Source organism: Solanum tuberosum, unplaced genomic scaffold, assembly GCF_000226075.1.
Source record: "Solanum tuberosum cultivar DM 1-3 516 R44 unplaced genomic scaffold, SolTub_3.0 scf00810, whole genome shotgun sequence".
Lineage (NCBI taxonomy): Eukaryota > Viridiplantae > Streptophyta > Magnoliopsida > Solanales > Solanaceae > Solanum > Solanum tuberosum.
The window spans coordinates 28,199-45,725 of record NW_006239721.1 but is presented as its reverse complement, the minus strand read 5'-3'; the positions used below and the strand labels follow the sequence as shown (position 1 = coordinate 45,725).

The 17,527-nt window shown below is 37.2% G+C and overlaps 1 protein-coding gene across 1 annotated transcript; it reads left to right on the top strand.

Annotated features, from left to right (window-relative positions):
• The first annotated feature begins 6,472 nt into the window (after nt 1–6,472).
• Nucleotides 6,473–14,249, top strand: LOC102600030 (protein YIPF6 homolog). Its single transcript, XM_006367480.2, has 3 exons — nt 6,473–7,128; nt 13,100–13,174; nt 13,533–14,249. The coding sequence occupies exons 1-3, from the start codon at nt 6,628–6,630 to the stop codon at nt 13,791–13,793; spliced, it is 837 nt and encodes a 278-aa protein (XP_006367542.1). The 5' UTR covers nt 6,473–6,627; the 3' UTR covers nt 13,794–14,249.
• Nucleotides 14,250–17,527: the final 3,278 nt, after the last annotated feature.

The window sequence follows — 17,527 nt, the reverse complement described above, 5'->3', positions numbered from 1 at the left end:
TTCACTATTTTCTGAGTCAACTTCGTTAAAGGAGATGAAATAGACATGAACCCCTCTACAAACCTTCTATAATAGCTAGCTAAACCCAAGAAACTCCTAATATCAGTTGGAGATGTGGGTCTAGGCGAATTATGCACTACCTCTATCTTCTGGGTATCAATTCTAATTCCATCACCGAAAACTATGTGGCCCAAGAACACCACAGACTCAAGCCAAAACTCACATTTTGAGAACTTAGCATATAACTCCTTATCTTTCAAAGTCTGAAGAACTATTCTGAGATGGCTAGCATGATCCTCTTCATTTCTTGAATAGATTAGTATATCATCAATGAAGACGATAACAAACATATCTAAATAAGGTTTGAAGACTCTATTCATAAGGTCCATGAACGCTGCTGGTGCATTAGTTAAACCCAACAACATGACCATAAACTCATAATGACCATAACGGGTCCTGAATGATGCCTTTGGAAGTCACATTCCCTTATTTTCAACTGATGGTAACCTGATCTGAGGTCAATTTTTGAGAAATAGGAGATCTTTCAACTGCTTTTTCAACTCTTTCAACTCTGCTGGTGCCATTCTATATGGCAGAATAGAGATAGGACGAGTATCTGGAATGATGTCTATGCCGAAGTCTATTTCTCTCTCAGGAGGGACTCCGGGTAGACCATCAGGAAAGACTTCTGGAAACTCTCTTACTATAGGAACTGACTGAATAGGAGATATCTCAACACTAGAATCATTAACTCGAACTAAGTGATAGATACAACCCTTTGAAACTAACTTTCTGACCTTAAGGTACAAAATGAAACGACCCTTAGGCACTATTAAACTATTACTCCACTCTGTGACTGGCTCATTAGGAATCTGAAACTTGACAACTCGAGTTCTACAATCTATTGATGCATAACAGGCATGGAGCCAGTCCATACCTCGAATGACATCGAAATCCACCATGTCTAACTCAACTAAATCAGCCACGGTGCTCTTATGATTGATGGAAACGGGATAATCATGATAGACTATTTCTGCTAGAATAGACTCCTCAACATGTATAGCAACACAGAAGGGTTCACAAAGTTTCTCAGGAAGAACATCAAACTTATTTGCAACATAAGGGGTTACAAAAGATAAACTTGCTCCCGGGTCTAGCAAAGCATAAACATCAAAAGTAAAGACTTTGATCATACCAGTGACAACATTTGGAGAGTTCTCTTGCTCTTGGTGACTCGTGATCGCATAGAGGCGGTTTGCTCCTCCGCCAGTACCAGAAGTAGCTCCTCTAGGTGCAGCCTTATCTGGTGGGGCAACTGATGAAGATTGGGCTCTATTGCCTTGATTTCCACTACCTTGCCTATTTTTAGGACACTCCTTCAGGAAATAACCCTCTTGCCCACACTTGAAACAACCTGTCTGGCCATCACGACACTTACTTGGGTGGATCCTACCACACTTGGTACATGTAGGAGCCCAGTTACCTCCTTATGCCACACTACCTTGAGACTGTGCAGGTCTAGCTCTGAAGTTCTGCGAGTTCTGGCCATTATACTCACCTTTGTTTCGGGGTGCAGATGCACTAGCAGATGATGGAGCAGGTCCCTTTTGCTTTTGCTGAAGAGACGAACGGTTCACATTACCTCTCTGCTGCCCAGACTCATTCCCTGTATATGCTTTCTTACTTCTGAACTCTTCCCTGTCCCTCAGCTTCTCTTCCTCAACCTGCTGCACATAAACCATCAACCTTGATATGTTCATGTCACCTATCAGCATCGCTGCCCTGCCCTCTTTGCTTGATAGACGGACCAACCCAGCAACAACAAACTCATTCTACTCCTCATGTCCTTAACCATTTATGGAGCATAACGAGATAGTTGGGTGAACTTCAACCCATACTTATACACACTTAGAGAATCCTGCTTAAGTGTAAGAAATTCTCGTAGCTTAGCGTCTTTCAATTCTCGGGGAAAGAAACGTCCCAAGAAATCTTCCTCAAAACAGGCCCAGCTCGTAGGTGGTGCATCATCAACTCTACCCTCTTTCCACTGATCAAACCAAGTCCTAGAAATATTCTTCAGTTGATATGCAGCTAGCTCAACTCTCTCAGTATCAACAACATGCATCACATCGAATACCTTTTTCAGTTCCTCAATGAAGTTTTCTGGATCCTCAGTAGTGCTTGAACCAGTGAAACTTGGAGGATTCATCCTTAAGAACTCACGAATCCTTGAAGTGTCATCCTCATTCTGTCTAGCTCCTTCTTGCTGCCCAACCTGGTTAGTCACAGCCTGACTTAGCATCCTGATTGCTTCCTTGAATTCAGCATTGGTAACTTCTCCTTGAGGTTGCACTTCAGGTGCATTTGGTAACTCTTGTTTCTCAACATTGCGTCTAGCAGGACGACCTCTGACAGCTCTTCGTGGAGGTTGGATCAACGAGGCGCTGGATGCTGATCTTGGTTACCTGCGTCTGCATCATAAAACGATGCAGGCCAACTGACATCAGTACATTGAATGTACGAGTATGCGAGTTGGAATGCTAAAACAAGATATAGGTGAAAGGATTCTGAAAGGAAACACTTACCTGGCTCTTCTCAACTTCTAAATAACTTAACTCAAATATAAAGAAATGAAACACATGCAATATATATAAAGCTTATAAAACAGTTGCAACCAACGTAGTTCGTTAAAGATAACCAATAACAAACTCAACTTTACTCATATAAGAAAATAATATGGTTTTCTATGGGAGATTCTCTAACTAACAACCATCACTATGAGCCTAAGTGGTGATACAACGTCTTCCCTACGCTGCCAGAACTGTCCTATACTTTGTCGTCATATAGAACGCTTAACTTAGTGGATCCACTAGCTTAACTTATGTGATCATCTAAAAAGTATGACCCATTAAAACCCATGATGGCTATATGATTTATGGAGACTTGAGTTAATATGACTCGCATCTTCATATCGGTGCTCAATACTACTCCAAAAAATATACTTAGCTCATATGTTTTAAAACAACTTCTTTCTTTGGTTTGAGATAATTACTCAGAACTTAGCTTGAAAGCTCTCTTGGAACCGATATTCCCTTTTCTTGCTCAAATGTGAAAACATTTATAAACTCTTTGGGAATACTTAGTTCCCTAATAGCTTTTTGAGAAATGAACTCAACTCTTTACTCTTTGCTTAACTTGAAACTTAAGTCTTAAAACAAAGTTAAAACGTTTGTTAAAGACTTTTGAAAACTTCTAAAAAAAACTTTGCTTGACTTGCTTCTTAACTTCTAGACTTTACTCTTAACTTCTCTTTACTTTGATCCTAACTGCTCTTGACTTGACTCTTACCTGGTCCTTGAATTGAATTATGGATTCAAGGATTTTGATTTGTGATAGGAAGGATCACATTATGTTTAGGAATGATCTTAAATAGCTAAACATGAGAAAAGTCACGAAATCACCGTCTTGGAACAAGTCCACGACGCGGAGGTGTTTTAAATAATTACTCACGAAATTAAATTTTGAGACAAAGGAGTCCGTGTTTTAACCGCGACGCAGAGAAATTTTTTGTACACAGAGGAAGCAAGTCCGCGACGCAGACTTGCGTGCCAAAACTCCCTCGACTTTTTCCTTTTTCGTTTTCCAGCCCCAATTCGTCTAAGCTCGACTATTGATCTCAAATTCACTTTAGATCCCGATACCCATCATAAGTACTCAAGAACCTAACTCAAACAACTCTAAAACCCAACGTAACGATCTCAGAAATTCCTCAATTCAACCCAATTCAAGAACAACATTCAAATTCAAGAATTTATGTCAAAAACATCAACTTTCAAACTCTTTAAGAACGAATCTGCTGAACAAAACATGTTTGGCGCGTGGGTGAATGAACCCAACACTATGAAAGACTCACATACCTTGTAGGATCAATTCCTTGGCGAATCCACAACCAAAATCGACCGTTCTTGGCGAATCTTGCTTTTCCTCTTCTCCTTTCTCTTGTGTTCTTTCTCCAAAAGCCCTAACTCTATTTCTCAAAAGCGTAAACTTAACTAACTCAGTTTTGACCCCACTTAATTTACTAAAAACGGATTTAATTAATCGGGTAAGGAAAAAACCCAAACTACCCTTCAAAAATCCGGATTGACATTCTTAATCCAAACAGCCCAAACTTCCAAAAGGGCATAACTCACTCATATGAAATCGGAATCGCGCAAACTTGGCGGCGTTGGAAAGATCATTCCAAGAGTTTTCCAACCATATATGGAACTACACCTAACTCATCCTGATCTAGGAGTTATGATTGTTAGAAGTTGACCAAAAACTCACTTTAACTTGCTTAAACAAATTGCCAGATTGGTCACTATTTCCAAAAATGACTATTTCCCATTCTTAGCTTCTTCCTAACTATTTCAAATTGCGAGATGTTAGAAAAGGTAAACATCTTATAAAACACTTGTGAGATACTTTAGAAAGTAATGTTAGTTCATTATTGTGGGAAATTTTTTACCTTTGAATGACATATACCATGTGAGATATAACATGAAATCCGGCGTCTATCCCAGGGCCCGTTTGACCATGCGATATGGAATCATGTATGATATCATAATATGGAATCATGAGATGAAATTGAAGTTTTGTTGGATATGCGATATGGAATTTTTGTGTTTTATATTTTCTCATAAACATAAAAATCTCATAAGTTGTAAAAACTATAAAAATAGCCCAATTGTTTATTCAATCTTACCAAATAAACAAAAAATTATAAAATCGCATAATAAATTATTACAAAGTTATTTGTTTCCCACTTAAGTAACTATTTCATCAAACTTTAATTCAATAAAAAAAATTGAAGATAAATTGTAGTGAACTAGTCTTTAATATAATCCTCCCACATAATATGGACAATCTCCTCACGTTGAGCTTGCATTTCTCGATCATGTGGCCGAGAAGACGAACCAACATTGTTACTTTGAGTCAATTGTTGATCAATATCATCCGCAACTACATTTTCATGCTCATAGACCATACATATTTCATCACTCCTTTGGTATTCTTGCAAATAATTATGTAACACTACACAAGTTATGACAATTTTCACTTGTGTGTCAATATCATAATGGTTCATGCCTTGTTTCAGTATTCTGAATCTATTTTTTCAAATTTCATAAATCTGTGGGTTGTTTTAACAAAATATAAAATTGTGGATCAAATTTTTTATTTAAAAAATCTCAAATCGATATGGGAATTCACATATCATGACTTTTAGTAGGCGTTTAGCCATGCAATACCATATCACAATATGAAATCGTGAGATGGAATCAGCGTTTGGACATGCGATTTTACGCTGATTCCATATCAAGAGATGTGATTCCATATTCTCCAAAAACCATGATATGCAAATTTCATATCATGATTTGAGATATTTTTAATACAAAAATTGATCTACAAGTTTATATTTTGTTAAAAAAAAACCCCACGTTTATATCTATTAACCATTTATTTCATATGTAAATAAAATTTATAATCAGATTATTACTTTTTAAAATTTATTATTCTCACCGACATAAAATTTATTATGCTCACCAACATACAGTCACTTTACTCACACCAATCGAATTTTAGCTCCATACAAATGACTACACTATCATTTGCAGGATTCCAGAGAGAGTGAATGAAAGCCTCAAGATGCGAAAGAACTGTTTAATTACAGGCATTCATCTCTGCCCATTGTGATTGAACGGACTTTTGAAGCTTGGAAAAATAGATTTAGAATACTGAAACAAGGCATGAACCATTATGATGTTGATACACAAGTGAAAATTGTCATAGTTTGTGCAGTGTTACATAATTATTTGCGGGAATACCAAAGGACTGTTGAAATATTTATGGTCTATGAGCATGAAAATATAGTTGCGGATGATATTAACCAACAAATGGCTCAAAGTAACAATGTTGGTTCGTCTTCTCGGTCACATAATCGAGAAATGCAAGTTCAACATGAGGAAATTGTCCGTACTATGTGAGAAGATTATACTAAAGACTAGTACACTACAATTTATATTCAAAATTTTTATTGAATTAAAGTTAGATGAAACAGTTACTTAAGTGGAGAACAAATTGCTTTATAATAATTTATTATGCGATTTTATAAATTTTTGTTTATTTGGCAAGATTGAATAAATAATTGGGGCTATTTTAATAGTTTTACAACTTATGAGATTTTTATATTTATGAGAAAATATACTGCATAAAAATTTCATATCGCATGTCCAAACAAAACTTCAATTTCATTTCACAATTTCATATTATGATATCATATCATGATACCATATCCCATGTCCAAACGGGTAGAGAATATGAAATTTCATATCATGACGTCAAATCATGAGATGGAATCAGCATGAAATTGCATGTCCAAAACCGATTCCATCTCACGAGAGCTGGTATGACATCCCCAAACGCCTACTTACTTTTTCTCAACAAGTGCAAAATTTTCTAACAATACGACTGGGCATTTCCCTGCATTTACACCTCAACAGGGCAACACCAGTTACACCACCCACCCAACCCCGCCTTGTCCCCCATCTCCGATCATCTCTGCAAATCTGAGAGCTACCGGAAAAAATGTCACACGGAGACACTATACCTCTTCACTCCTCATCCCAATCCGATATTGATGAAATTGAAAACCTCATCTATTCCAATCCTTCTACTGTCCTTCCAGCACGCCCTCCTTCTCCTCCTCGTGCTCCCATACCTGTTTCATCTTCTCCCTTCATGCCTTCCAATCTTCGCCCACCACCTCCTCCTACATCTACCACAACCACCAATTACAAACCGACACCTGTCCCTTCCATTCCATCTCCACCACCCCTACCTTCATCGGGACAGTCGAATATAGCTGCTACCGGATTCGGATCGCCGCCCAATACCCTTACCGAACCCGTTTGGGATACCGTCAAAAGAGATCTGTCCAGAATTGTTAGTAATTTGAAGCTGGTGGTTTTCCCTAATCCTTATAGAGAAGATCCTGGCAAAGCGCTTCGTGATTGGGATCTATGGGGACCTTTCTTCTTCATTGTTTTCCTTGGTCTCACTTTGTCATGGTCTGCTTCTGTTAAGAAGGTACATTGTCAAATTTTATCAGCCTTTATGGTGATAAGCATTACCACTTTACTGTTCAAACTATCGGTTGAGTCTAATTTACTTGTGTCTTGTGCTAGAAGGTACTGAATTCTGTAAATGTTTTAGAAGCATTTATTTTTGTGATTGTGCATGTTTTGTAGTTTTGATGTATAATATATGTAATCCTAATTAACTCTGGCACAAGGGGCACTCAAATTAGATCAAGTTATAGCTGAATAAAAGGACGCTGGACTTTGGACCTAAACAACCCCACTTTAGCTCATGAGGGAAGGATTGTCCCATACAAGAGATAACAAACCCATTTTCTTTATCAATAGGTCACTGGCAACACTCTCTCGCCAGCCTAAGATTGGACATCTATGGCATGGAAAACAGAACATGATGGCCCAGTATTGGGTAACCAAGAATGAGGATGAGTCTAGATCTAATACCATGGGAAGAAATGGATCTTTAGCCTAATCCAACCCATAAGCTAGCTTATGAGGGATGATTGCCTATGACCATAGAAGGAGAGCACAACCTATTCCCTCAATCAACATAGGACTTAATAGTTAACATTCCCCCGTATGATGAGGACTGGACAACTGGAGCGTTTATAGCATAACACAGGGCTCCAACATTGAGAAGCACACCAACATGGATCAATGAGTTTTACTTTGATACCATGATATGACATGGCTATGCTGCCCGTCCCTTGTTCAAGAGAAAGCGAGGACTTTCTTTTAGCTACTGGCAACCATGAGCTGTATTTTTCTTCGCTTTCTTGTTGTATAGTATTGGAATGTAATGAGCCTGAATGAATCGGGATTGACATAAGCGGATTCGTTCAGCCAGCCCAACTAGTCTGGGATTTGAGGGGTAGTTGTTTTTTTTACAAAAAACCAACAACTTTATTTGTAGTTTCTTGCATGTCCTTTCTGGTCCAGTTCTCTTTTCTTCCATCTCCACTTCTTTAATGTGCTTACTTCTAAATTATCTCTCCATTTCACCTTAAATCTCAACTATTTGATTTCTTTTTCGGCTCCTCATCTAGATCCAGCCCAAAAGAGAACTCTTGGAATTGCCTAAGTTTTCATCTTTTTGCTATCTAGGTGTCTATTTTTATTACAGTTCACATTGTAATCATGTTGGTGGTCCTACTCCTTCCCCTTATAAGTTGATGTCTTCTTGTGGACATGTCCTATAGACTTGCTAGGGTATAGTTTGCTTGGTTTAAAAATGACTATAAAAACAACACAGTTGAATGGGTGCAAATAGTTCTATTTAGTTTGTACATGGAAGTCCAACATGCCTAGAGTTTATATTCTCTTTGGCTATTGCCTTTATTTTTTATGACAAGGTAACAAACTATAAATAAATCATAAACACAAAAATGTTTGCAACCAAAATGAATGTTTACATCAGTAGATCCAAACCAAAAGTATAAACAAGAGACAAAGCTAAGCTCTTTATCATCTTATTAGGGACCTTATGACGTCTATAACAGAAACAAAATCATCTATATACCCTAATTTACACCAATAACAAAAGTTAAGAATACAATTCATCTTACGTGTTTGTAAGGAACTACTAGTATCTTCAAAACACCTAGATTCCTGTTTAGAAAAATAATAATAATAGGTACTAATATGCTCTCAGGCTCAGTTAATGAGGTAGTTACCTAAGGTCCTTTTCGGACTTCTGGATACCTTCTCCGGTGGTATTCGATCGCCGAGATCATTCTAAGTCTCCTTTTTCTTCTTTTAAGTGTTTTATTGGTCATGGATAATTTTATTTATTTCAGATTTGTGGGGAAGTCGTTTGACATTATTGAGTTTAAGGTATATGAGTGAGAGATGCAGAGATAAGGCTACCAGCCTTTTCTATGCCTGAAGTTCAATAAACCTGGTTGCTTTATTTTTGTCATTGCTGTCAAAGGGGATTCTAGGTCAGTTACTATTGTGCCAGAGAACAACTTTAATGAGGGCTAGTTGACTTTGGTTTCAAAGTTTGCCTGCTTCACTAATAGAGATAAATTCAGACAGGGGGCCTTAAATATCAAAAGGACAAGGGATGTGAGATGTCAGATTGTTAAGTGATGAAAGAAGCTTTAAAGAAGCATTAAATAAATCTACATGGATCCATGATGGTGATAATGGGGAGATAATGAAGGGCTTCCATGGGGGGAACAAATCTGTCTCAGGTTAAGAATTCCCTCTAAGAAGATGCTTAGTGGTCAGTTTCGCTGAGTGCGATGAAATTCCTTCACAAAATGATGTCAGAAAATGGGCACATTAGGCTTGGCATGGAATACATAACCTCCAAGTGTTTGACATGAACGAGATTCCATTCCTATTTGAATTTCAAAGTGTGAAGGACACAGAGCATGTCATGAAAGAATCTTGGAGAAAACCAGGGAAGCAGTCTCAAGCTGGATTGATGGTCATCAATAGCTAGAGCATACTCAATTAGTACCAATTTCTAGTTACTATTATCAAAAAAAAAATTAGTACCAATTTCTATTGGTATTGGATTAGGGTTCTAGGTCTGCCACTTCAACTATGGTCCAACAGGGGTTATAAAAGAGATTGGGGAAAAATATGGCGGATGGTCGGAGACGGAGCTCAAGAATCACTTGAGATGGGCTTGAATTAAAGTAATGGGTCGCTGAAAAATCTTCCGACGTCGGTTGAACTCGGGGATGGGGAATGGAGATTCACTTTACCAGTATGGGTAGAAGCGCCGACAAAATTTGAAAAAAGTTGGGTTGTTGGATAACCAAGAGGGGACAAAAATTTTCATGGAAAAGGAGCTAACAGCTTGTGTCAGTCAATTGTGGAGAAAGGGAAAACTCCAAGGAAGGGGAAAGGGATAGCTAGGAAAGATCTGTTGGATAATGGATAGGATTGAGGATTTTACACCATGGACAAAGATGATGGGCACGTGGCTGGATGCAACAATTCAAAAGGAGTAGGACCAGTGGACCAATTTTTCTCCACTTCGTATGTTGGGCCTTCTCTTCGTTTTAATGAAAGTGGTCCTTCCTCTCATTTTAATGAGAAAGGACAGAAAGGCTTAATGAAAAATCCTACAGCTTAGCCTTTCACTGAAAGCATAAATGCTCACGTGGACATTGTAGAGGAGCTGCGAACTGCGACAGGTTTTAACTATGAAGATGAAGCAAGGGGGATGTTCGTAAGAGAAAGAGTCGAGGATCACATGTAGAGGATCGACACGAACCATGAAGCAGATGTGATCATAATTCCTATAGCTGTGATCTCGGAAACTGAGTTGATTGATGCAGATGGGATAATGTGAAAAGCAAGGGAAGGGACACAAATGCAGCTGATTCTGATTGAAGAGCCTACACCTATCCAATATGACCCAAGTGAGTGTAATAATGAGGTGGAATCTGATGCAACATCCTGGGTGCAGCAAAATACAATTAAATTAAGCAAGGAATTTGGAGCCATTTTTAATGGCTTAGAAAAAGATGCAGAGCTCCTCTTTGAGAGGCTAGATCAAAGAAGAGAAATGTCAGAGTCAAAAACAACCTTTTGATCCCAAAAGAGGTTAGTAATTTAATTCTTTGAGGTCAACTATAAGGATGGGGAACCTAGGAGTGAGCTGTGAAAGAGGAGAAGACCACCAATTAGAGATCAATGAAGATTAAAACTGTGTCATGGGACGTGAGGGGTTTGAATGGGGCAAACAAGAGGAGACTGGTTAAACAATTAATTCACCGGTGGGGGGCAAACATTTATGTTCTTTTAGAAACAAATATAGGAGGGGTAAGCAATTTGATGAGGGAGTTGTGGGCTAATAGATCGGAGAAGTACATTTGGATGCCAGGAGTAGTAGAGGAGGGATTTTGATAATGTGGGATAAAAGGGAGTGGGTAGAAGAACTAGTGTAGACTGCAGGCCAGATGATAACTTGTAAGTTCACAGATCTTCCTTTCTTTCTTAAACTCATGCCCAGTCAAACTATGCCACATACTTTTCAATGGAGGGATTGTGTATACCTCAATTTGTTGTTTCAAAGGTCTGAGCATCACCATTTTACCTGATTCCGATTATTGGATGGTTGACAAGTGCATAGTTACTTTCCTTGGTAAAGAACTAGTTACCTTTGATATCCTTTATGCGTCAACAAGGGCAAGATTGCGGAGAACAACTATAGTAGCCCATTCAGTATCTCCAATATCTTGACTCTTGAGATATATATGTTGACTGTGAGAGACTTCCAGACTATTAAGCTGGTGAAGATTCCAATCTGTGCTTTGTTAGGATGACTAGTGGTTACTGTAGAAGGTAATGTCTTCAGCTGGAGGAAACGGAAAGAGAGGGATTTAAGTGCATTTTATCTATGCATTTTGGTTTCTCCATTGCAACTATTAATCCTATTTAGTGTGTACGGGTTATTTAACGAGGATGAGGACAAAATCATTTATCCTTGCTTTTCTTGCTTTGTGCTTACGAGATATTTTCTTGTTTTTCTTGCTTTGCTTAGCTTAAAATATTTTAGCATTTTTCTTTATCAAAAAAAATTCTAGCAATTTCTGGCCCGTCCTGTGAAGGCCCTTCCTGCGTTTTTTGCTTTACCTCTTCATTTTAAGCTGTTGAGGTCGAGGTTTAAGTGCCTCGTGCTCAAAGTGTATATTGATGTTGTCACAAGCCCTTCTACCACTCTAATGCAGCTTCACCATCTTTTCTCATGGTGGGAGATTAATTAACTTGGAGTAGATAGCCGATGATCACAAAGAGGAAGTTACAAGTACTGATCTGACTTTGTATAGCTTGCTTGAATAATAAAAAAAGAGAAAATCAGATATATAATAGTTAAGAATTTACTGGTCTTAAGAAGGAGAAGCAGAAGTGCTAAAAGAAGAGAAGATGCAATGGGAGGGAATGAAGTATAAACAGAACTCTAACAAAGGTGCAAATAATAAACGTCTAATTCTAGTGTCAATACTTAATAGTCCTCTTCTATGTAACTATTCAAGCTTGTATATATGATGGAAGACGAGTGTCATAGCTACTTTATAGACTTCCCAAAAATGGTTGGTCAAAACTAAGACTTACAGTGAGACTTACCTAATCAACCAGGAAGACATCAGTGCATATTTTGCTATACTTGGGGAAAAACATGAATGAAGAAGCATGTTAAGGAACTTCAAACTCTTCTGTTTCATTAACTGGAAAGATTCTTCTGAATAGAAGCCCTGTCGGCCAAAGAGAATCCTTCACTTTAAACTGGGTATTGGTATAAATGTGATCTGTGAGTCCTAAACTCAAGATCACTCAGTTCTGCCTTTTGTATTGCACACCCCAATGCACCTACTTGGTGCTACTTGGTGCAAACCTTATCTCAAAAAAGAGGATCACTTAGTTTTCATGCATCTCACTGTGGGCAGTTCTTATTCATGTCTAAATGAACCTTTTGCATTTCTTTATTGTTTTAAATTTTTTGCTTTTATGCTGTTACTAGTTATCTCTTATTCAACATGGTGTGAGGAGTTACCTTTCTAGTTTGAGAACAATCAACAATGTTTCTGTGGACCCATTAACAAACCATCAAGAGTTTATCAAATGTCAAGTGGAAATGTTGTTTGTCTAGACAGTTAAGTTATTTTCAGACAATTTGATGGAATGAATAGATCTAGATCAGTTTTTGGACTGTTGAAACTTAGGTCGGGATGGATCTTGCTCAAATATGGCATGCTGTCTTGTTACTGTAACGAAGTCCACAGGCACCCTTTATTTTACTCTTTTATATTATACTTCTTTTAGTTGCCTGTGGTTATATATAGCCTAACCAAAATAGCTTGGACTGTTTATATAACCAAACTGAACTAGTTGCGACTGAGGCTTATGTGATTGATTAATTGATATTTAATTGCCTGTGGTTTGAGTGATTTAGTGATGGATTACTGACTACCGGATTTATTTTTCTTTAAATTTTCTTCCAGTCCGAAGTTTTTGCTGTTGCATTTGCTCTGCTGGCTGCCGGTGCTGTCATCCTGACATTGAATGTCTTGTTACTGGTAATGAAACTTTCTCAACCCATGCCTATACAAAATAAGGTCAAAACATGAATAACAAAAGAAGAAAACACCCTAATATGGGTATATGCTTAAACATCTTTAGGCAATTACTAGACATATACTAAAGATGCCAAGAGATGTCAGATATTGAACATATAGGGAAAGGGAAGCTCACTGGTGCATATATACCCAGGAATGCATTCTATAGGCTCCTGTCACTAAAGGAATACCATTATACCGACACTAATGAGTGTATATGCAGATTCCTTTTCACAGCACTAAAGTAGTTGAGAGTCGCAGAATTAATGTAAATGATGTTTCTCTTACTTCAGATGAAATTAATGAGTTTGACCTGCAGGGCGGTCACATAATCTTCTTTCAAAGCCTCAGTCTTCTGGGTTACTGTCTATTCCCACTTGATGTTGGCGCCTTTATTTGCATGCTAAAGGACAATGTGATATTGAAGGTGGTTGTGGTTTGTGTTGCACTAGCTTGGAGTTCTTGGGCAGCATACCCCTTCATGAGTACAGCTGTTAACCCTAGGAGGAAAGCTCTTGCCTTGTATCCTGTGGTACTCATGTATGTATCTGTTGGATTTCTCATTATCGCCATTGATTGATGGCAGTCATGCCTGTCATATGAAAATGTATGAAGCTGATAAACGCACATTGAAGTAGGCATGTATTGTAGTGGACTTTTTGATTGCCATATGAAGTTTTGTTGATAATTTTGGTTCGACCACTGATCTCACATTTTGTCCTCATGTCCTAGAGATGTTATATACATCTAGTTATGTCTGGTGTTATGCTGTAAGCCTGAAACACTGTCTCTGCTGTGTAAGATATCTTCTGCTGATGGTCTCTTCATTCATGGGTGTCGATGCCTCTGAGCACTATGGTTGATTGGTCACATGTCATACTCGTCTTGTTAGTTAATGTGTCAACTCTTTTTTCCTCGCTGATTAAGGCCAAGGGAGACTTGGAAAGTTATATGGAATCATATACTAATATTTGTAATTGTTACACTTTCATGAATACAAAGGAGAAGCTTGCACATAATTATACAATGTTTTGTATCACTCTTTTATTTTCAAATTCTTTTTACCTGTTCAGTAATATTTGTTTAATACATGATTTGTTATCTGAAAATCTACATGTGCTTGCAAAATAGACCTGGTATGGTCTAGTTGTTGCTCACCCATTACTGTTCTCGTATCCCCTGAACCTACTAGGGATAGAATGAGAATTAGACAGTAGCATTGAAATGTTAATTCTTTCTACAACTAGATTGACTTCAAAGAAGTTTTTTTTTTTCTTGGTTTCCCAACCGGTGTCTGTTATCTACATTGGAGTCCGACTAAATCTGGATTCGTGCTGGAAAGTTTTACATTGGAGGTTAAAGCGCTCCCTAACAAAGGCGACTCTGTAGCCAAGGGCTCGAGCCCTAGACCTCTTGATTAAGGATGAGGGAGTACTTACCACTCTACCAACGACCCTGGCACTTCAAATAAGTTATTACCGATGTGGAAACGGACCTGTCATTTGTTGCCTGAAAAGTGTAGGTATCATTGCTTTGACCAGTATATATGGTTTGCTTCAGCTGGTCATAACAGTACAAATAGAAAAGTGTTAGAAGCACCATGATTTCAGAATCTATATTCAAAATCATTATTATACATTATGCACATAAAATAGCTTGGAAATAGTAGAAAAAAGTAAACGCACAAAAAAGTCGAATCAGGATCGAATTCTTAAAAAGTGTTGAACCATTTGTTTGGATTGGAAAACTACAAGGCAGTTGTTTACACTTATATAAACAACATGACATAATGCTTGTAAGTTTGATCACACACAGGTTAGAGAGAGAAGAGTATCACACAATGAGTCTTGAAAAGAAGTTGTTATTATAACGAAAGAACTTATTCCTATCATGATTTATTCATATAGGTTTTTGAGTTGTAATAGTTAGTTTTTTTGTGTTGGTTCTAACACAATATTTTGATTACTTAGTTGATTGTAGTAGGTGTTATTTTGTGTCTGTTAAGGATTTTCATTGACGGCATAGAGTGATATGCTCAAAATTACCCATATAAAATGATGCAACGATGTATAGTCAAATACAGTTAACGTTGTGGTCTACTCCCACAAGAATAAGTGTGAAAAAACTACCAAATTAGATGAATATTTGATTGGTGATCGTAATTTCTATCTCATTTATGACATAATGCTTGCAATTAGATGAATATATTTAATATAAAACTTCACACTCAAGATAGGGAAGGAAGTAGAAAGAAAATATTTATTTAACTTACTGAATACTGTTTTTTTATGAAGTTGTAAATCAATAGGATTGAAGAACCAAGTTGTGCCCCAATCTATGAAATACAATGTCCTAAATTTTCATGTAAATACTGTAATTAGTTGTTTTAGATATGCACTCTAAACTATTACTTAATGTTTCCGAATAATTTAATAATATAGCTCTTAATGATTTTCTCAAATGCACAAGAGTTACTATTAAGATAGATAAACTTACGTCAAGTCAATTCCTTATTCATAAATGACTCTATTAAATGAGGATTAGCGTCCTAAGTTTTCGTAAGTTATTTCTTTCAAATTTGAGTTCACTTTTCCTAGTAAACTAGTCAATTGACTTAGGTTGATGCAACCACCAACCAATAATTAAGAATAAAAAATAACGAGATATCGAAAATCCAAAATCATGCATTAATTCGAAAACCTTTATACATGTACACAACATTCATATTGGATTCACAACCTCAATAAAGGAAAGAGTTCCTTTTACATGTTTAATAAGGTTGTTCACTTTGTTGTTCAGGAAGTGGGAAATGTAACTAGTTTCTGAGAGGAAAGTTTCCATTGATGTATTTAGGGTGTCAAATTGGTCATGCTAAAGAAAATACATTTTACAGAGTTAATTAGGAAGATCAAGAACAAGCTTCAAGTCTGGAAAGGGAAGCTACTATCATTTGGAGGAAAGGTTGTTCTGATTAAGAATGTACTACAAAATATTCTCATATGCTTACTATCAGCTATTAGTCCTCCAAATTGTGTCATTCATGATACACATATATATAGGATGTTTACAAAGTTTTTGTAGAACTTCAAGGAAGAGGGCAAAGTTAAACACTGGATTACATGGGATACTATTTATTTGCCTAAAGAAGAGGAAGGCCTTGATTTCAGATCTTAATTTGATATTTCAAATGCTCTTTTTGCTAAGTTGTGGTGGAACTTTAAGGACCAACAATACTCGAGAAAAGGCCCAAAATAGTCCCTTATCTTTGGGTTAAGACTCAAAGTCATCCTTGAGTTTTCACATGTAGGATTAATAGTCCCTTATGTTTGCAATATTGGTGCACTTTTGGTCCTCCCCAAAAGTTCTTCCCCTTGTTTTGTTTAGTAGAAATCGTATTGCAGGTAAAGTCAAAAGGTTCATCACGACGATTTCACGTGCAATAGTACACATTTTACTTTTCTTACAACGTCATATGTTAAGATGTTCTTAGCTTAGCTGCAGTAATATTTCCACTGAGCAGAACAAGGTGTTCTTCTTCTCACCTTCTCTCACATAGAGTTATTATTTATACTAAATAAATAAAAAGATGATTGGACATTCCTTACATAAAATTGTGGACAAAATTAATGTTAAAAAATAGGCAAAAATTTAGGGGAGGACCAAAAGTGCACCAATATTGCAAACATGAGGGACTATTAGTGTTCTATGTGAAAACTCAAGGATGACTTTGAGTTTTAACCCAAAGATGAGGGACTATTTTGGGCCTTTTCTCACTTTATGTTGAATCAGTATTGTAAGAGACATAGACCTCAAATGGTTGAATAGAAAGGGGGTCCTCAAATCTGGAAGCTAATGTTACAATCTAGGGACTCTTTTGATCAAGCAATATGGTGGGAACCAAAAACATGACATGCAAGTGTTTGATTTGATAATTGGACTCGCCTAGGTGCTTTGCAATTCCACATGCCTCTCAATCATGCTCATGGGAATGTGGAGGAGGTACATTAATTAGTAGATGGAATACTAACTTGCTGTAGGAGTACTTCAATGAAGAAGTTAATGGTCAGATTCTTCAGGCTTTGAGCAAAAGGCAGAAATCAGATAAAACTTGGTGGATGCAGCCTACTGGAAATGGAAATTTTTTTAGTAGGAAGTGCTTGGGAGATGATTAGACAAAGACAAGAGAAACATAGGAATCTAATGCAAATTTGGGAGAGAAGGATCCATTTTAAAGTTTATTTTCTTATGTGGCATAGAAGGAACCCTATTGGAGAAGTCCTAGTTAGGATGAAATTCACTAATGAGGTTGAATGT

Bases quoted from the DNA above. Each gene is read 5' to 3' on its own strand.
- LOC102600030 (XM_006367480.2), top strand. From the start codon at position 6,628: ATGTCACACGGAGACACTATACCTCTTCACTCCTCATCCCAATCCGAT. The intron at 7,129-13,099 runs GTACATTGTCAA...ATTTTCTTCCAG, and splicing joins GGTCTGCTTCTGTTAAGAAG to TCCGAAGTTTTTGCTGTTGC. The intron at 13,175-13,532 runs GTAATGAAACTT...TTTGACCTGCAG, and splicing joins CATTGAATGTCTTGTTACTG to GGCGGTCACATAATCTTCTT.